Source organism: Stomoxys calcitrans, chromosome 1 (genome assembly GCF_963082655.1).
Source record: "Stomoxys calcitrans chromosome 1, idStoCalc2.1, whole genome shotgun sequence".
NCBI classification, from domain to species: Eukaryota; Metazoa; Arthropoda; class Insecta; order Diptera; family Muscidae; genus Stomoxys; species Stomoxys calcitrans.
Genome location: NC_081552.1, coordinates 163,078,468 through 163,100,716, shown reverse-complemented (window position 1 = coordinate 163,100,716; position 22,249 = coordinate 163,078,468). Strand labels below are relative to the sequence as shown.

At 35.7% G+C, this 22,249-nt stretch overlaps 1 protein-coding gene and 1 long non-coding RNA gene across 13 annotated transcripts in view; one reads left to right on the top strand and one right to left on the bottom strand.

Annotated features, from left to right (window-relative positions):
* LOC106089084 (serine-rich adhesin for platelets) overlaps window positions 1-22,249 on the top strand; it is a 312,770-nt gene that overhangs the window by 185,494 nt on the left and 105,027 nt on the right. For all 9 annotated transcript variants that reach the window (XM_059360423.1, XM_059360422.1, XM_059360420.1 and 6 more), the window contains 3 exons: window positions 506-767; window positions 825-1,551; window positions 1,616-1,771. In XM_059360423.1, coding sequence (XP_059216406.1) covers window positions 506-767; window positions 825-1,551; window positions 1,616-1,771 — 1,145 coding nt within the window. The remainder of the gene's footprint in view (window positions 1-505; window positions 768-824; window positions 1,552-1,615; window positions 1,772-22,249) is intronic.
* The window catches only part of LOC106094598 (uncharacterized), a 249,126-nt gene that overhangs the window by 128,751 nt on the left and 98,126 nt on the right, over window positions 1-22,249 (bottom strand). The gene's annotated exons all lie outside the window — the stretch shown is intronic.

Sequence of the window (22,249 nt, the reverse complement as noted above, 5' to 3'; positions counted from 1 at the left end):
TTGAAAAAGAGCAATGCAGAGTAGAACTCTTCAAATTTCGGAGACAATCATTAGTGATATATTAAAATACGTTTTTACGAATTTTCTTGATTACGTGAGTTTGATAGATTTCCATAGAAATAACTTTTTCACCTATGCGATTTCAGTTTCACATTTTGGGGTAAAATAACTTTTTAAATTTTGCGGTATTTTCAGTTAACCGATTTTCCACTTAAGCGAATTCAATTGCATTGAATAACACCAAAAATTAATGGTTCTTTAAATCAAGTTTCACTTAATCAGGATTTTCCACTAACGCGTATTACAGTTATGCGGTTTCGACTGTATACCATTAGAATCTATGTAAACCGTTAAAATAATATGCATACGAACTGTGTATTTACAAGCTTCTAAAGATTTGTATTGAGTGTTTAATTTTTATGAGCCAAAAAAAAAAAACATTTGGTCCATATTTAAAACTGAAATGAACCAAAAAACCCTTTATTAATCAATCTCTCCTCTTTAGGAACGACAATTCAAGGACATCAACACATGCTCGAGCAAGACATCGTCTCCCGGAAGTTCAGTGTTGTCGTCATGGTGTAATGCAGGGGAGTCGTTGGCTGCTAACGATTTTAGCACTTTAAGTTTGGACAGCAGTGAGGATAGCAATAAGCAAGACAATAAACTTCTGGAGGATCAGAAAGAAACTGAACGTAAACTTTCCTTCGAAATAAACGATGATGACTTAGTGACTTTGAATTCAGATGTCCAAATGAGCACGTTATGTGAGTATTGATGTTGATTAAAAATAGTTTTATTGCTAATATGGATTTTCCTTAAAGCTTCTCTAACTGAACCTGTTACGCTCAACGATGAAATCGATAATTTGCCCAAAGAATCCACAAACCTTGCCATACTCGATGATACCAATAATATGGTAGAACGTCCCAAGTCCATATGTAACTCCTTGAATGAAAGCAAATTCGCTGAAATGGCTTTGGAGGGTAGCACATTTCTATTGGATGACGAAACTTCGCCTACTGACAGTTTGGTCAGTAGCAGTGAGTCCGAGGGAGCTGCCTGCAAGCAAAAGAAACACAAAATCAATGAAGAATTGCAGGAGAAGGACATCGATGAAATTTCGCCAGAATTAGATTTGGCTAGTCCTCTATCGCCTGGCACGCCCACACACTGCTCTCGCTCACTGTCCCTGTCTGATTGTGGTAATTTAATTGATGACGAGATAGCCGACCAACCGGCCCTGCTATTCAATCAAGAATCACAAGATGGCGGGGCGGAGAGTGGAGCGTCGCGCAGAGATAGAACGGATACACCCACACTCATGGAGAGCTTAAGTTCCTTGCGTAACTCCATACACAGCCAAACGAATAGATCACGTAGTGCTCTATACCAGGCCATGGAACTAAGCTTGCGTACCCCTTTGTCATTGCGCAAAGCAGTGATGGAGCGGGCTGAATCCTTAGACACGTTGTCACCCTGTGAATCTATTTGTTCTGACGATCTGATGATGGATTTCGATATGGCAAGTAGCATGGATTCAATTGATAGGTGAGTGACCAAATTCAGAAATCAAATATCGATTTCTAGATCAAGGCTCGTTTGGTAATTTCAGATCGGTTTCCATCAAAAGTCGCAGTGGCTCTGATTTAAATAAGATCGATGATGGCGAATTGTTTTCGGAATTCAACCGAAAAGGCAATGATGTTATGCAAGAATTAAATTCTCTTCTGCGCAGCCATTCCAAGAAAAATAAAGATCGAGATATCACGTAAGTTTTAAATTGATTTAGCATTTCCAAAAATAAAACTGCTACGAAAATATAAACGCGACAAGGTAATAAACAATTTATAATTTCCCCTTAAAACCCTGTACGAAAAAAGAATTTCCGAAAATTTTTCTATATACAATAAAACTAATTTTTCTTTGTATTCTTCGGGATGTTCTTTGTTGAAACTGATTAGGAAAATGATTTATTGCTAAAGAAAGACAAATGATAACGTAATAACTAAAACTGATAAAAATGGGGCGAAAATTTTAAATTCATATCTATATAACTTAAACACTTTTCCCTACTAAGTCCGACGTCCATATAATACTGAAATCAATCTGTTCACGAGGAGGACGAATGGTTTTTTCTATAGTTTTCGAAGCTACCAGCACTATAACATTTCCTATAACGGTCGATTTACTTGCAGTAACTGACGCCAAATCCTTAATTTGGCAGTAGGATGCGATAAATTTTAAAGTAATTTGAAGAAAATTTTGTTTGTTTTAAGGCGTTGGAGCATTTGCACTTTTTATAATAGCTATCCCCTCTTTTAATATAATACGTAACAAGATGTTGACATAGTCTGCTTTTTCTGGCGATTCAGTGTTAGAATTTTTTTTTTTTTTTTTTTTTGGACTGGTAAACACAAATTTTTACCATTTTCGGGAAGGTTTCAATAAACTTTATCGCTCCCGACGATGTAGGTAGGCAAAAACAAGTAAAAGCGTGCTAAGTTCGGCCGGGCCGAATCTTATATACCCTCCACCATGGATCGCATTTGTCGAGTTCTTTTCCCGGAATCTCTTCTTAGGCAAAAAAGGATATAAGAAAAGAGTTGCTCTGCTATTAAAACGATATCAAGATATGGTCCGGTTCGGACCACAATTAAATTATATGTTGGAGACCTGTGTAAAATTTCAGCCAATTCGTATAAGAATTGCGCCCATTGGGGCTCACGAAGTAAAATAGAGAAAGCGATTTCTATGGGATCTGTATCGGGCTATAGACCGATTCAGACCATAATAAACAAGTTTGTTGATGGTCATGAGAGGATCCGTCGTACAAAATTTCAGGCATATCGTATAATAATTGCGACCTCTAGGGGTCAAGAAGTCAAGATCCCAGATCGGTTTATATGGCAGCTATATCAGGTTATGAACCGATTTGAACCTTATTTGACACAGTTGTTGAAAGTAAAAATAAAATACGTCATGCAAAATTTCAGCCAAATCGGATAGGAACTGCGCCCTCTAAAAGCTCAAGAAGTCAAATCCCAAGATCTGTTTATATGACAGCTATATCAGGCTATAGACCGATTTAAACCATACCTGGCACAGTTATTGAATATCATAACGAAATATTTCGTGCAAAATTTCATTTCAATCGGATAAGAATTGCGCACTCTAGAGGCTCAAGAAGTCAAGACCCAAGATCGGTTGATATGGCAGCTATATCAGGTTATGAACCGATTTGAACCATACTTGGCACAGTTGTTGGATATAATAACAAAACACGTCGTGCAAAATTTCATTTCAATCGGATAAGAATTGCGCACTCTAGAGGCTCAAGAAGTCAAGACCCAAGATCTGTTTATATGGCAGCTATATCAGGTTATGGACCGATTTAAACTATACTTGGCACAGTTGTTGGATATCATAACAAAACACGTCGTGCAAAATTTCATTCCAATCGGATAAGAATTGCGCACTCTAGAGGCTCAAGAAGTCAAGACCCAAGATCGGTTTATATGGCAGCTATATCAGGTTATGGACCGATTTGAACCATACTTGGCACAGTTGTTGGATATAATAACAAAACACGTCATGCAAAATTTCATTCTGATCGGATAAGAATTGCGCACGCTAGAGGCTCAAGAAGTCAAGACCCAAGATCGGTTTATATGGCAGCTATATCAGGTTATTGACCGATTTAAACTATACTTGGCACAGTTGTTGGATAACATAACAAAACACGTCGTGCAAAATTTCATTCCAATCGGATAAAAATTGCGCACTCTAGAGGCTCAAGAAGTCAAGACCCAAGATCGGTTTATATGGCAGCTATATCAAAACATGGACCGATATGGCCCATTTACAATACCAACCGACCTACACTAATAAGAAGTATTTGTGCAAAATTTCAAGCGGCTAGCTTTACTCCTTCGGAAGTTAGCGTGCTTTCGACAGACAGACGGACGGACGGACGGACAGACGGACGGACATGGCTAGATCGACATAAAATTTCACGACGATCAAGAATATATATACTTTATGGGGTCTCAGACGAATATTTCGAGTAGTTACAAACAGAATGACGAAATTAGTATACCCCCCATCTTATGGTGGAGGGTATAAAAATATTACGAATTTTTGCCATAAATGACCAAAAGGTACCGTTATACAAAACATAGAGCAAATTGTTGTTGTCGTGAGCAGTGAGTGGCATCCCTTTCACATTTTTTTTAAATAAAATCCAAGTACTTTAGATACGATGCTTTCTTTATTCAATATTTCAGTAGTTCTATGCTGGTGAATCGCGGTGTATAAGAATACTATTTAGAAACAGTAGCTGTCATATCCAAGTAGCCGTTTAATCAAATATCGACCAACAAAAGAAATGAATTTCGTCCTTTTTATTGACGAGAACAAGTTTTGCACATTTTTCATAAAACGGAAAAGATAAGTTTTGCATACGCATGGAACTGCACTTTATAAAGATACTCTGATTTCATCAGTTAAATGGAAGCGCTTTTGTAGAACTGGTGTGCATGGCAGAACGAGAGCTAGGGAAATTAGTGTTTTAGAATCAGAATCAAAACGGATCAGTGTGGTTCTCTAAACGTTTTAATACAAAATCTACATCAGAGTGCAAAACAGCTGAATCATGAAGAGGACTTTGGTTCCAACATGGGAATTATTCAAAGCTTACTACGCTGAAAGCAGAAATGAGTTTATTGTATACCACCAACTGAAATTTGAAGCCACCCCATCAATCACCGGTCATGAACCGCAAAGAACATTAATTTATTGGAACATAAAAGTCGTTCACATGAATAATTATGTGCCTTAGATAATCTTACAGTGTATTCTTGTATCTGCAGCTACTTGCATGTTGTTCTAATGATTTTTGTCATTGGGCATACCAGTATTTTTGTACCTAAGGCTCAACTTTAAAAACTGACACCTTCCGAGTTTATCATCCACACTAAACCGAGCTGCTCACCATACTGACTGCTCTTTGCTCAGTAAAAAGGGCATAGAAATAACAGGGACATTTTTGTGCTCTCAAAATTGTACAGCAAATTTTAGGCTTATAAGTGTCAATAATTATTTTATTATTCTTCAAAGCAAGCAGCTCTGCTTAAAAAATTAAAAAAAAAAACATTGTTCGGAAAAAAGAAAAGAAAGAAAGATACACAAATTGAAAACCAAGACCGCCGAAACCCTATAACGCCATAGTTTCCTTTACGAGACAGGAAATAATACATATTAAGAAAATGCAAATGACATAAATAGCATGAATGCTGCATGCGGCTTGTTCTTAGATAATTCTTATTAATTTATATTCACAAGTCTGTGTGCGAAGTTCAAATTATTTATCTGGCTGCTTTTTTAAAGGCTATAGGAAAGCTTTTCAAAAAAAAAACACATAAAATTCAGAAAAATTCATGAAATCTTTATTTGAATACGGTCCGTAAAAATTAATGTTTAAATATTATTATATCCACCACCATAGGGAAGGGATGTAATAATCTAGTCATTCCGTTTGTAACACCTCGACATATATGTGTAAGACCCCATAAAGTAGACAGGAAATAATACATATTAAGAAAATGCAAATGACATAAATAGCATGAATGCTGCATGCGGCTTGTTCTTAGATAATTCTTATTAATTTATATTCACAAGTCTGTGTGCGAAATTCAAATTATTTATCTGGCTGCTTTTTTAAAGGCTATAGGAAAGCTTTTCAAAAAAAAAACACATAAAATTCAGAAAAATTCATGAAATCTTTATTTGAATACGGTCCGTATAAATTAATGTTTAAATATTATTATATCCACCACCATAGGGAAGGGATGTAATAATCTAGTCATTCCGTTTGTAACACCTCGACATATATGTTTAAGACCCCATAAAGTATTTATATACATTCTTGATCGTTTCGACGCCCTCTAGCCATGTCCGTCCGTCCGTCTGTCGAAATCACCGATATCGTGATGGCATGGGCTATATCGGCTCAGATTTAGATACAGCTCCCATATAAACCAATCTCACGATTTGACTTTTTAAACCTCTGGAATCCGCAATGTTCGCCCGATTTGACTGAAATTTTGCATGTAGTATTCTGTTGTGACTTCCAACAACTTTGTTGGAAGACTTAAGAACAGTCCAATTCGGTCTATAACCTGATATAGCTCCCATATAAACCGAACTCCCGATTTGACTTCTTGACCCCTGACAGGGCAATTTTCGTCCGGTTTGACTGAAATTTTACACGTATTGTTCTGTTAAGACCTGCAACAATAATGCTTAATACGGTCCGAATCGATCTATAACCTGATATAGCTCCCATGTAAACCAATCTCCCGATTTTACTTTTTGAGCTCTTACAAACCGCAATTTTTTCGGATTTGGCTAAAATTTTTAGTGTGGTGTTATGTTATAACTTCTGTGCCAAGTACGGCCAAAATCGGTCTATAACCTGATATAGCTCCCACATAATCCGATCTTAATATTTGACTTCTTGAGCCCTTACAAGCCGCAATTTTTGTCTGCGTTCGTTCTTGGGCCAAAGAGTTGACATGTCCAAAATGTCATGACAATCGGACAATAAATGCGACCTGTACCTTCATCATAAGAATACATGGACAGACAGACCGACATAACTAAATCGAATCAGGAAAAGATTCTAAGATATCCGATTGGTATACTTATCAATTGGTTTAGCTCTTCTCCTTCTTAGCAATGCAAACAAATGCACAAAGTTATAATACACTGTACCACAGTGGTGTAGGGTATTAACATTTTCGTAATAAAAGTATTTTGTTTGTCGTAAAAATGTCCCAAACCATTAATTTTTTTGCGTGTAGGTTTTTCGTTTAATGTCATCAAACTACAAAAGAAAGTGTTGCACAAGAAGAATAATTAAATTTTTATAACCTTTGAAAATGTATATCTTCCCTGTAATGTTACAGCCATGACTGACAAACGTGTACCCATAATAAGCATAAAAATGCGAGAATTTGTAAACAAAAGCAACCCAGACAATTTCATAGTGTCATTCCACTTTAACCTTTTTTCTCTCAAGGTGTATCCCAGAGTCATCTAGAGAAACATCCCACAACATAAGTGCCTCCATGGCTTTTGTGAAAAGGTTTTTTAAGCTTGAATTCATAAAAATAAGCCGCTGTAATCAATTATATCAACCAAGTAAAAAAACAAGTAAAACCGTGCTAAGTTCGGCCGGGCCGAATCTTATATACCCTCCACCATGGATCGCATTTGTCGAGTTCTTTTCCCGGCATCTCTTCTTAGGCAAAAAAGGATATAAGAAAAGAGTTGCTCTGCTATTGAAACGATATCAAGATATGGTCCGGTTCGGACCACAATTAAATTATATGTTGGAGACCTGTGTAAAATTTCAGCCAATTCGTATAAGAATTGCGCCCATTGGGGCTCACGAAGTAAAATAGAGAGAACGATTTATATGGGATCTGTATCGGGCTATAGACCGATTCAGACCATAATAAAGACGTTTGTTGATGGTCATGAGAGGATCCGTCGTACAAAATTTCAGGCATATCGGATAATAATTGCGACCTCTAGGGGTCAAGAAGTCAAGATCCCAGATCGGTTTATATGGTAGCTATATCAGGTTATGAACCGATTTGAACCTTATTTGACACAGTTGTTGAAAGTAAAAATAAAATAGGTCATGCAAAATTTCAGCCAAATCGGATAGGAATTGTGCCCTCTAAAAGCTCAAGAAGTCAAATCCCAAGATCTGTTTATATGACATCTATATCAGGTTATGGACCGATCAACCATACTTGGCACAGTTGTTGGATATCATAACGAAATACTTCGTGCAAAAATTCATTCAAATCGGATAAGAATTGTGCCCTCTAGAGGCTCAAGAAGTCAAGACCCAAGATCGGTTTATATGGCAGCTTTATCAGGTTATGGACCGATTTCAACCATACTTGGCACAGTTGTTGGGTATCATAACAAAACACGTCGTGCGAAATTCCGTTCCATTCGGATAAGAATTGCGCACTCTAGAGGCTCAAGAAGTCAAGACCCAAGATCGCTTTATATGGCAGCTATATCAGGTTATGAACCGATTTGAACCATACTTGGCACAGTTGTTGGATATAATAACATAACACGTCGTGCAAAATTTCATTTCAATCGGATAAGAATTGCGCACTCTAGAGGCTCAAGAAGTCAAGACCCCAGATCGGTTTATATGGCAGCTATATCAGGTTATGGACCGATTTCAACCATACTTGGCACAGTTGTTGGATATAATAACAAAACACGTCATGCAAAATTTCATTCTGATCGGATAAGAATTGCGCACGCTAGAGGCTCAAGAAGTCAAGACCCAAGATCGGTTTATATGGCAGCTATATCAGGTTATGGACCGATTTGAACCATACTTGGCACAGTTGTTGGATATCATAACGAAACACGTCGTGCAAAATTTCATCCCAATCGGATAAGAATTGCGCACTCTAGAGGCTCAAGAAGTCAAGACCCAAGATCGGTTTATATGGCAGCTATGTCAAAACATGGACCGATATGGCCCATTTACAATACCAACCGACCTACACTATTAAGAAGTATTTGTGCAAAATTTCAAGCGGCTAGCTTTACTCCTTCGGAAGTTAGCGTGCTTTCGACAGACAGACGGACGGACGGACGGACGGACGGACGGACGGACGGACGGACGGACGGACGGACGGACGGACGGACGGACAGACGGACGGACATGGCTAGATCGACATAAAATATCACGACGATCAAGAATATATATACTTTATGGGGTCTCAGACGAAAATTTCCAGTAGTTACAAACAGAATGACGAAATTAGTATACCCCCCATCTTATGGTGGAGGGTATAATAACGAAACAGCCAATCACAAAAACATGATAAATTAAAGTATCAAAAACAGACTACAATGAATGAAACACCCATAGAAAGACATTGTTTGGCTGCCGGTTTCAGATCACGTAAAACTCTGACCTTTCACCAAAAAATGTTTCTGTTGTCTAAAAGCCGGAATGAAAATTCAACATTTAGTCTGCCAAACAAGAGACAAACAAATTTTGTGGGCAAACAATTGCACACAATCTGCGATACATAGTTGAGGATAATGGGAAAATATTTTAGGAACTGTCCTGGAATGAAAGCAATTATTTATGGACAAAGAGTATTAACCCAATTCATGACCTAGCTACCATACAGGTATAATTAGCTTCAATTTAATTAATAAAACAGTACGTTTGTTAATTCATTTCAACAAATTGAACCCATGTCTAATTTTATTTTTACTTGGGACAGTTGTTATCGTTGGGGTTTTTTTGGCAATGCAAAAAACTTCGATTTTCGACAAGTGCAACCATGTGCCATTCAACCGATGTAGGTTTCCTTTTTTTGTCTGCTGCTTAATTGTATTTACATTGGGGTGCTTTTATGGGATTATTGTAGCACTTGCAAGAGTTTTTCCACGCGATTATTCGTATGCTAAGTAACCAATACACTTGTATTAAATATTCAAATGCTTGTGAAAAGTTTAAAAAGAAGCAAGGACTACAGTTTTGATGTGAATTTTATTTTGTTCACGAGTCTCTTAGTGAGGGAAATTTTAGAAAGGTAAGGTAATTGAAGTATGCTCATAAATGTTCATTTCAGACAAATTAGAAAGTTTCAAATATCATTTCACTTATAAGCGTGACCTACAAACAGTCTTAAACACACTGAAAGAAAAAATGTACCCAAAATGTAAATTTTTTTCCCTATTCGTAAAATTTTAGCAATAACCAAAACTTTAAAATAAAGATGATACCTTTAAATTTAATGTCCTATTTACCAACGGACATGTTCATCCGTTTCAAATTTTGATCGCTGAAAGATCCTTATTATACCCTGCACCATAGGATGGTGCCTTACTTATGTTGCCATTCCGTTTATTCATCTGAAACCCAACAAAGTATATATATTCTTGACCGTTTTGACGATCTAAGTCGAATTAGCCATGTCCGTTCGTCTGTCTGTCTGTAGAAAGCACGCAAACTTTCGAAGGAGTAATGCTAAATACTTGAAATTTTGCACCAATACTTCTTACAAAAACAGGTCAGTTGGAATTGTAATTGGGCAAATCGGTCCATGTTTTGGTATAGCTGCCATATAAACCGATCTCTAATCTTGACTTCCTAAGCCTCTGGAGGGCGCAATTCTTATCTGATTTGGCTGCAATTTTGCACGTAACTCTTTGTTATGCCTTCCAACAACTATGCCAAGTATGTACCAAATCAGTTTATAATCTGATATAGCTTCCATATAAACCAATCCTAGATCTTGACTCCTTGAGGCTCTAGAGGGCGCAATTCTTATCCGATTAAGCTGAAACTTTCCACCAGGTGGTTTATTTTGACTTCTAATAAATGCCAAGTATGATCCAAATCAGTTCACAGTCTGATATAGCTCCGATTTAGCTGAAAAATAAATATCCGATTTAGCTGAAATTTTGAATGAACTACTTCGGTATGACCGTCAACAACTGTGGCTAGTACGGTCCAAATAGGTCCATTACCTGATATAGCTCCCATATAAACCGATCTCGGTTTAGAGGGTGCAGTTATTAACTGATTTGGCTGAAATTGTACTTGAAGTGTTTTGGTTTGACCGCCAACAACCGTGCCAAGTTTGGTCTTAATCGGTTCTTTACATGATATTGCTCCCATATAAACCGATCTCCCGATTATACTTCCAACTATTATCCGATTGGTCTGAAACTGTGCACAACAACTTCTTCTATGACCTCTAACATACATGTTAATAATAGTTCGAATCGGTCTATAACCTGTTATAGCTCCCATATAAGCTAATCTCCCGATTTTATTTCTTGACCCACTATGGGGCGCAATTATTATCTGATTTGTTTGAAATTTTGCACATTGAATTCCACTTTTGTCTCCACAATCCAAACCAAGTATGGTCTCTATCGGTTCATAACATGATATAACTCAAATGCGTAGCAATTCTAATCCATTATCCCACGTTTACCGATAAAGAGATATCGGCCATAGTACTTGACAAAGGCGATCCATTTGGAGGGTACATAAAATTCGTATCGGCCAAACTTAGCACGCTTTTAGTTGTTTTAGGTTAAGATGCTAACCTAAAACAAGGTTTATTAAATAACTCTGAAGAAATCACCCTTATCTATTATGCCCCTTTTTATAAAGAAGATTCTGATTTAGATGGACCGTTTACTATGATCGAACTGAAGAAAATTTTGGCAAGTGTAAAAACTAATAAAGCTCCAGGGGAAGATAGAATCCCTTATGAATTCTTCATGAATGCCACTGATCAATTTCATAACCTGCTTCTAAATACATACAATAGATTGTATACGAATGGAAAAATCGATCCTATATTTTCGAAGACCATTATTTTCCCAATACACAAAAAAGGAGATCTGAATGAAGCATCAAATTATAGAGGCATTTCGTTCATGAACTGTGCAGCTAAGATTTTTATGGGATTAATGAACGAAAAGCTATACAACTGGGTTGAACAGAACAAAATCCTAACCGAATTTCAATCTGGTTTCCGCAAAAATTATGCAACAACCGATAATATATACAATCTAGCATCTATCGTTAACCTAAAATTGAGCGAAAAGAAAAAAGTATATGCTTTCTTTGTAGATTTCAAGGCAGCATTTGATAATATATCGAGACAAGCCCTTATTTATAAGCTTTTTCAAATGGGTATATCATATAAATTCGTTAGATTGGTAGAACAAATGTACAACAATACCCAATCAGCTGTGTGGAACGGAAAAGAAATATCCGAATATTTTGAAACAACGAAGGGTGTTAAACAGGGTTGCCTTTTATCACCATTATTATTCACACTCTACATAAATGATTTGCATGATTATATTGAAGGCGGATTATGTGTGGAATCTATCAATATAAGATTACTTCTATATGCAGATGATATTGTGCTGCTAGCTGATGATATTAAAATCCTACAGAATATGATAGATAAATTAGAATTATACTGCAAAAGATGGAGCTTAGAAGTGAATATAAGCAAATCGGAAATAATGGTTTTCAGAAATGGAGGAAAGCTAAGCAAGTACGAGAAATGGACATACAAAGGCAGGGAGATAAAAATCTGCAACGAATTTAAATATTTAGGAGTAGTATTTACACCCAAAATGAAATTTCATAAACATGTGCAAAACAGAAATAATGAAGCAAAAAACGCAATAAATTCTATATGGAAACAATTTATGGAAAGAAATGATATAAATATGAATAACAAATGGAAGGTATTTTTAGCTGTTTGCAGATCCATTCAAACGTATGCTGCTCAAGTTTGGGGATACTCTTATTTTGAAGAAGTTAATACACTGCAGAGATATCTTTTGAAACGGATTTTGAGAGTACCAAGTTTTACTCCAAACTACGTGTTGATGCTGGAAACAGATGTAGAAGATACCCAGATTTATACTCTGGGATTACATTTGAAGTATATAGAGAAAACACTGTATCACCATGAACCATGCAGGCTCCCGAAACAATTATCTAATATTATATTGGAGAAAAATACATTTTGGGCAAAAGAAATAGCTACCCTGTCGCAAAACTTTAACATACAATGGGACCAATCCACTTCATGTTTAGCTAACTGGAGGGCATTTTGCAAAAATTTACTCAGCAGCATAAAAATGCGACTACATGAGGAGAGACTATGGAGACAACAGAACTGTCAGAGTCTGCGAATTTATAAATATTTGAATCCAAACCGAGCTCAGCTTTACCTGAACGATAAAAATTCTTACAATAAGATCGTATGGATATTCAAAACACGCAGTGGAATGATTCCTTTGGGGTATAATAAATTTGATTCCGATACATCGAGTAGAGAGTGTAAACTATGCAATTTGCGTGAGATCGAAACAATACAACACTTTCTGGGAAAATGTCCTGTACTTCAAGAATTCAGAATGTTATCATTTCAAAGACCAATATTAAATGAGGAAGAGGTGATTAGAGTACTTGATGGCGAAGAAGAAGAAGACTGGGATAGGTTGGCAAACTATATGGAAACCACTTATAAATATAGAAACTTTTTAATGAATGAATTCGATTAACTTAAATTTGTTTTATATATAACGCGATAGACGTAATTATTACATTATCGCAAATTCCAACTACTTCTAAAATTGATTTTTTTGAATCTTTGTATAAATTGTATAATGAATGAAAACAAAAAAATTTTCTCAATAAAGAAGTACTACTACTACTACTAGATGCTAAGTTTAAAGAAATAATTTTTCAAAAATTAATAATTGGACAGTCATCTGTGAAGTAAAATGAGAATCAGTCGGCGATCCAAATTTGAAACGGATGATCGTGTCTACTAATAAAAAGGAAAATAAATTTAAAGGTAACATCTTTACTTTAAAGTTTTAGATCGTTGGCTCGTTTCTATTGCTAAAATTCTACAAATAAGGAAAAATTTTAAATTTTTTACCGTTTTTTTCTGAATATACACTAAGGGTTTTGAGACAACCCGCTGTTGTAAGCCAAATATTAAAAGTCATGAGCTCAGTCTATATAGCAGCTTATTAGCGTAAAAAAGACTGTGGGAGGTTGGCTAAGCACCCAAGAGAAAAGTTTTGGCCCCTCCAGAATTTTAAAAATTACATTGTTTTCGGTAATTTTTTCTAACCTTATTGCTATTCTAAAATTTCAGCCCAATATCTTTATTTTAAAAGACTACGGCTAGGCGGTAAGCGCAAATAAAAATCAATTCTCTTGTTGCGCAATCAGCACTCTACTTACTACAATAGTTGTGTGTATGTAGAGTACCTTTCCCAATTCAAAATATCTTTTGAAAACTATATTTCGAGAAAAGGAAGATCAAAAGATTTAACAAAAGCACACTCTTGACTAACGTTTTAAGAGTTTTTGTATTATGCCAAATTAGATTGAGGAAACATTTTTCTCCTACATTTATTTATATAGTATAGCGATGTCGAAAATGAAAATGTGACTGAATGTGTGAACCACTCTCTTTAAACATGTCTATAACCACCACCATAGGATAGGGGGTATATTCATTTAGACATTCCGTGTGTCTGTCCGTCTGTTGTAATCACTTTGTAGCATTCAAAAATTGAGATATTGAGCTGAAATTTGGCATTTTTGAACGGTCCAAATCGGACCATATTAGGATATAGATGCTATATAGACCGATCTGCCGATAAATGCTTTATTTTTCATCCGATTTCGCTGAAATTTGAAACAGTGAGTATTTAGGCCTTCCGACATCTAACCCAAGTATGATACAGGTCGGACTATATTAAGATATAGCTGCCATATAGACCGATCTGCCGATGAAGGGTCTGCAGCCCATAAAAGTTTTATTTATTACCCGATTTCGCTGAAATTTGAAAAGGGATTTGTTTTAAGCCTCCCGATATCCAGTCTTAATATGATTCAGATCTGACTGTTTTTAGATATAGCTGCCATATAGATCGATCTTCCAATTTATGGTGTTAATCCCATAAAAAGCAGATTTATTGTATGATAATGTTACTTTTATATGAGTTCTCGAGACCAGCCCCCTTTAAGATATAACTACGGATATAGTAGTGGATTTATAATAAAACGGGATGATTATTATATCCATGTTTAATTTGGTCCATATTGGTCCAGATTTGGTTATAGCAGCTATATAGAATGATCTAAAGTCTTGGCCCTGTGAAAAACGCATTTATTACCCCATTTCGTTGAGATTTGACGTAGTGACTTACGTTAGGTTTTTCGACATCCGTGTCCTATATGGTTCAGATCGGTTTACATTTGGATATAGCTGCCAAAAAGACGAATTATTTATTCTACAAAATGGAACAGTGACTTATATTTGTTACACCACTCAATGTCCGTGCCGAATTTGGGTGCATAAACTATCCAATTTTCACCGTATTGTGACGAAAGGCGGTTTACATATATACCCAAGGTGGTGGGTATCCAAAGTTCGGCCCGGCCGAACTTAATGCCTTTTTACTTGTTAATTCTTCGAATATTAAAAAATCAGTTTTGCACTGAATGATTGGTGTTTTGCAAAAATAAACATAAAATAAGAAAAGTTTAATGCTTTATTTTATTCCTTTCAAGTGTTTAATCACCCGACACCACCCGACTTTTAACTTTCCTTACCCCTTTTAATTTTGTAATTGTATTTTTCAACATGCTCATAGTTAGTTTCTGTTCAAATGAACTGATTAAAAATAAACAAGTAAGGACGGACTAAAGTTGGACGAAGCCGACCTTTTGATACCACACCATTGGATATGCTAAGTCGTCGAATTGAAAATTTGCTAAAATTTGATACATAGATTTTTAATCAAAATCCGTACATATTCTAGGAGCCATAGAATAAATTTTTGAGAAGATCGATTGATAAAAGATTAGCAAAGTGATAAGCAAATTAAAATTTAAATCGAGAGATGCATATATTTGGGAGCTTATCTAAATCTGAACCGATTTCAAGAAAATTCAATAGAAATTCTGGGAGTCATAAATGAATCCTTTGTGCTAATTTTCGTGTGAATCGGTTAACAAATGACCAAATTATTGCTATACTAATCCAAGTCGGACGAACATATATATGGGAGCTATAACAAAATATTAACCGATTTCTATGAAATTGACCAGTAATGTCGAGTAATGTCGGATGAACATATATATGGCAGCTATAACAAAATCTGAACCGATATTCATGAAATTCTCCAATAATGTTGAGACTTACAAGAGAATCATTAGAGCAAAATTTCGTGAGAATCGGTTTACAAATGTCGATATAATTACATGGATAAGCGGACAAAGCTAAATCGAATCAGAAAGTGATTCTGATTCGATTGGTATACAATGGGTATATCTCTCTTCCTTCTAGTGTTACAAACAAATGCACTAAGATATAATTAGTACAAAGTAGTGCAATGTAATTTGTAGGTGTAGAATATTATTTAGTCGACACCGCCCGAATTTGCCTTTCGTTACTGGTTAATAATTTTTCTTAACAAATTTTTTAAACTTTCGAAGGAATAATGTTATGCGCTTGAAATTTTGCACGAATACTTCAAATTGGAGTAGGTCGGTTGGGATTGTAAACGGGCTATATTGGCCCATGTTTTGATATAGCTGCCATGTAAACCGATCCTGGATCTTGACTTTTTGAGCCTCTAGAGGGCACAATTCATATCCGATTTGTAACTTTGCATAAGGTGTTTCATAATGAATTCCAACAAATGTGGTAAGTAAAGTCAGAATCGCATCTTGAGCAAATTTTTATCCGATTTGGCTGAAATTTTGTACAACGACTTATTCAATTGCCCTAAATATATATGTGTGTCCAATTTGTTGGCCAATTTGAATCGATTTATAACCTACTATAGCCTTATTGTGTTGTCATAATGAAGTAGCAATAATTTTACGATAAGTGCAACTTAGTTTACAACTTCAGTTAGAGTTGGGTTTAAAATGATATTTTGAATATCTACTACATATGTATGTAGTACGTGGGAAGTTAATATCACTGTAAAGATTTGCAAATGCTGCCTTTCATTTAAAATAAAACTAATGTATCATCCGTGAATATATTCTGCAAAAATCCAGTTCATTCAATATGTTTTTATCGCTCTGCAAAATCTAAGCCAACAAGAGCTACATCAGTGTCGAGTGTCGCTTTGTTTAAGTAGGGTTCGTTTTTTCTTGTTGTTATTTTATTTTCCGTATTATTGAGATAATAGATGTACATAAAATGTGCCGTTAAAATAGTTTTGCCACAACATTAAGCTTGGCTCTGTGGTTGTTGCCACTTTATGTGGTTGTCATGGTTCAGACCACAAGCTATCAGATATACATGTATTCATGTGTAGCTAGTTGGTCGTTCGTCAGTCAGTCCGTCCTTTCGCCCGTGGTTATAAAACAAAACTCAAAAACAAATTCTTTAGCGAACAGAACGTGCAAACTTTCCAACTCCCAGACAAAGAAGGTGTAAAAAAATAACAAGTAAAAGCGTGCTAAGTTCGGCCGGGGCGAATCGTATATACCCTCCATCATGGATCTCATTTGTCAAGTTATTTGACCGGTATCCCTCAATAGGCAAAACAAGTTCTTGGAAGTCTTCTCTTTATGGACAAAAACTAAAAAAGGATAATGGGAGGTCATAACAAGAAATCCCTATGGAGTTTTTGTGAGTATGTAAAGCACTGCCGCTCTTACCAAACCTAACCATGACGATCAAGAATATATATACTTTATAGGGTCTAAGACCAATATTCCGAGGTGTTACAAATGGAATAGCGAAATTAGTATACCGCCCATCCTATGGTAGAGGGTATAAAAATGGCCAGAACATTTGAGAAAATATGTTAAATGACAGAGAATTTTAACCCACTGAGGTACGAATTTCTTTTCTTATTTGAGCACATTTAACCTTAGAGAAAACTAGCAAAGCAACTTTATCTAAATCAAAACCCATTCAACCAAAATCCATAGTCATAGTCATAGATAGAGACATTGTGAAAAAATTTGAGTATATTGATTGATAAATCCGCCAACAAATGCTCTAGAAGTGAATATCGGGCGATATAAGAGGAAGCTATATCTAAATCTGAACCGATTTCTGTAAAGTTAAACTACAATATTGAGAATCATAAAATATTTCTTGGTGCCGAATTTTGTGAAGAAAGGTTATTGCAATATCTGCACAAAAAAATTACCGTACCAAATTTATCGATGATCTGATGAAAATTGTGATCTGTAATTTGTACACAAACTAGCATGCATAGAAATTTCAAAAAAAAAGTCTTTTATATCATACTCGTCAGCTTCCACGCTATATATGATCCAAATCAGCTCATATTTTGATATAGCTGTCATAAAACAAATATTTGAATTTAATATTTAAACCTCATAAAATGATTTTCCTGTGTGATTTGGCTGAAATTTGGAACGGGGATTTTTATTAGACCTATCTATAACTGTGCCAAATATGGTAAAGATCGGTCCAACTCAGGGTTAAAGTCCCATACACAAGTACCCCACACTTTTTTTTGGCATTTTTACTTTGAAACCCACATTTTTATTCCAAATATTCTAAAATTAGGCACCGTAAATTTTCTCGGCATGATGTCAGTATATTGCATATAAGAGTACACATTACAAAGAGAGATTTTAAAACCGAGTTCAGCGGAGTCTAGATGGAATTTAGAATAGGTAGAATTCAACGTGGGAAATGTCTTATACATCGTTTCATGTGCATTGTTGACGACAACAAAGAAATTTTAAAAATTCTATTTATTTAAAGTGGATTTTCAAGTTCTGAGTTCATCTAGTCATGTCCGTCCGTCTGTCGAAATCACGATAGCGGTCGAACGCGTTTAGCTAGCCGCTTGAAATTTTGCACAGATACTAAACATTGATATTGGTCGTTGGATATTGCAAGTCGGTTATATGGGTTCAGATTTGGATGTAGCTCTTATATAAACCGATTTCCCAATTTGACTCCTTGACCCTTTACAAACCGCAACTTTTGTCCGATTTGGCTTCCAACAACTGTGTCAAGGACTACCGAACCGGTTTATAACCGGATATATTGATATAAACCGATCTCCCGATTTGACTTCTTGCGCCCTTAGTAGCCGCAATTTTTGTTCGATTTGGCTTAAATTTGAACCCAGTGTTCTGTTATTACTTTCAACAACTGTACCTAGTACGGTCTTAATCGGTCTATAACCTGATATAGCTCCCATATAAACCAATCTACCGATATGATTTCTTGCGCCCTTACACGCCGCAATTTTTGTCCGATTTGACAGAATTTTTGCGCATAGTGTTCTGTTATGACTTCCAACCACTGTGCCTAGTACTGTTTAAATCGGTCTATAACCTTATATAGCTCCCATATAAACCGATCTCCCGATTGGATTTCTTGCGCCCTTACAAGCCGCAATTTTTGCGCGATTTGGCTAAAATTTTTCATGCAGTGCTCTCTTATAACCTGACATAGCGCCCATATAAACCGATCTTCCGATTTGACTTCTTGAGATCTTACAAGCCGTAGTTTTTGTCCGATTTGGCTGAAATTGCTCTTGTAGAGTTCCGCTAAAACTTCCAACCACTGTGCTCAGTACTGTTTAAATCGGTATATAAGCTGATATAGCTCCCATATAAACCGATCTCCCGATTTGACTTCTTAAGCCCTTAGCCACGTACCATCCAAATCGGTTTAAAACCTGATATAGCTCCTATATAAACCGATCTCCCGACTTGACTTTTTGAGCCCTTACAAGCCGCAATTTTTGTCCGATTTTGCTGAAATGTGCACATAGTGTTCTGTTATAACTTTCAACAACTGTACGATCTAAATCGGTCTATAACCTAATATATAGCTCATATATAAACCGATCTCCCTCTGCGAAATGTATGTTATAAGCAAGGCTATCGAATTCTCTTTTCGTGTAACGAAGCATTTTTTGCTGTAAACTTAACATGTTTGGCTCAAACGATTTTTGGAATTTTTACTTAAAAGAGCCGTCCTTTACAACATGCAAAATTGTTTAACGTATTTCCATAAACAGAGTGACTTTTACATAAAAAAGTATCAAATTCACGGCTAATGATTAGCAGTGGGGAACTGTTGTACAATTACTATAAAAATAGTACTTTCTCAATAAATTAGATTTGTTTGTCGCAAAAATATTCCAAACGATACATCTTGTGTATACGAAAATGGTTGTGTTAATTTTTCGATGATATAACGTCTTTGAGTTTTTGTGTACGGGTTCAGTATCCTTGTAAGAACTTGAACGCTTTGTTAACTAAAAGACTTCCAGATCTCCTACGATGTTATATTTGTGATACGTATAAACATTATTGTTTATCACAAATAACTAGCAAGGAAGTATAAATATATATAAAAATAACTGCTAAGTTGTTTCATGTCTGGTAATGTGTCCCCACCTAAGTGCCGATGTTCGCTGCTAACAGAAATCGGCACTCAGGTGGGAACACAATATTAGACATGAACTAACTTTGGGCGTGGTATGGAAAATATTTAAGGATTTTGTAAGTAGCACGGATGTGACGTAGATTTTTCTTATTTTTCGAGGTTACTTCTATTATAGTATTTAGAGCTCACAAGAAGCCGAGATCTAGCTAAGGTGTATGTCTATAGTGGCATGGGGCGGATCCATATCCGCACACTCAAGCTAAACCTACCTAACCTGAGTGTAAATGTAATAATTCACTTATAAGTAGTGGCGTAGTTTCCAAAAAATCTTCCCACTTTACTGAGGTAGAGAAATAAGTTTCATCCGATCTGGGCTATCAAAGCAATATTACCCAAAGTTTTGCTCCGATTTTTGCAAAACTTTGTATAGGACGTAGGTAGATACATACATTGAACAAAAAAAAACAATAATACACCATATATAACAAATTTCAATTATTTATAAAATATAGTGTATATTTAGTTCCAAAAATTAAAATCTGTAAATATATATTTACTTTCCCCAAGTACGAGGTTATACGTTTTTCCAAATATTTAATATGATATATGATTCCTAGATTTCTCAAATTAATTGAACCCTGGTTTTAAAATACACAAAATATTATAGACCAAAGTCGTGGGGCAAACTGTCAACATTTACGTTCTTTAAGAGCCAGGTAACCTCGAAACTGTTAAAGGTTAATGTACAATAGCTGTGCGCACATATTTTGGAGCTGCAACGGAATGGGAATTTTCTGCCCCAACCAAAATGGCATTTGTGGGTCCACGCTCTTTTACCATTCTCCTCATATTTATTGTATGTTAGTTGTAATGCTTATATATACAATAGATGCCGCATTCTTTTCACCATGGCAACATTTTTGTTACCATTTGCTTTAGAGGCTAGGATTGTTGTTTGCTTTGTTTTAGCCAGCGATGATAGCAACAAGACAGGAGGAGGCAAAACACTAAAACCGTCATCAATATATGTATAAGGTATGTGCTCGAAGTAGGGATGACAACTTTGCACCATCTGGATTGCGATTTCATATGTCAGGAAATGACGAGCAAATTTTTTTTGTGCTGATACTAGACATACTGAATTGGCGTTGCACAGCGAGAGAAAATCGAAAAAACTATTAAAAATAATGCCGTGTGGGAACGGGTAGAGATATATCTTTGAAATTTGGAAGGCTTGGAGCTGAGGTGTTACCGAAATCGTGTGCAAAATTTGAAATTTCAGGTTTATCAGGCGCCTTTGAGTAGGCCCCAAAGTTGGTCACCTAGGTATTTCGAAAAATTATTCGAAAATCTCCAAAATACCCCTTTTGGGCAAAGATCGTTTCAAAATCGGCATTTTTTTAGAAAACTTGCTATGGAGGCTACAAATATTGTTAGGTGCAACAAAATTTTTGCGTGGGCCTAGGCGACATATGGAGGAGAAAAACTTGTGCCCAATTGAAGGATCTGGGCATTGAAATTTTTGAACTAGAGAGGTTTTTCTATTTTTTTTTTAATAAAAAATTGCCTATTTTGAATTACATTACACTTAAAACTCATTTACAATATGTTCTCTTTACAAAAAAAAAAATCAAAAAATGATTTTTTTATCAATAAAGAATAATCTGTGAAAATACTTTTTTTTACTAGAAAATTCAAAAAATTCACCTTTTCACATTTTTTGACTTCCAAACTGTATAACTTTTAACTGAATAATAAGATGTGGATAGTTCGTGGGGCAAATTTTTTCACAAATCTCAATCATGCATAAAAATGAAAATCCAACCACAAATGCCATCGTAAATCGCAAAATACGAAGCCAATCTCGGCTAAAATTTCAACAAATAAATATTAAAACTCGTATATCCTCGAATCCAATGGAGACTGTTCAGAAAGAAAAAATGGAAATCGGACCACAAACTACGATTTGGCAGCCCCCCAATTTTCGAATTTTTGATCTCGCTAACACCTTAGCTATAACCATTTTCAATTTCAAAGTGATATCTCTACAGTATTGCCGTTTTTGGTAGTTTCCTACTTAAATTGGTAGGTTGGTAGGCTGACCTCAATTTTTGGTAGGTTTTCCCAGCATATCGATACCAAATTGATTACCAAAAACATTGTCGGGGATGACTCAAAATTAAGCCAAGGATAGCGAGGGACCGTGG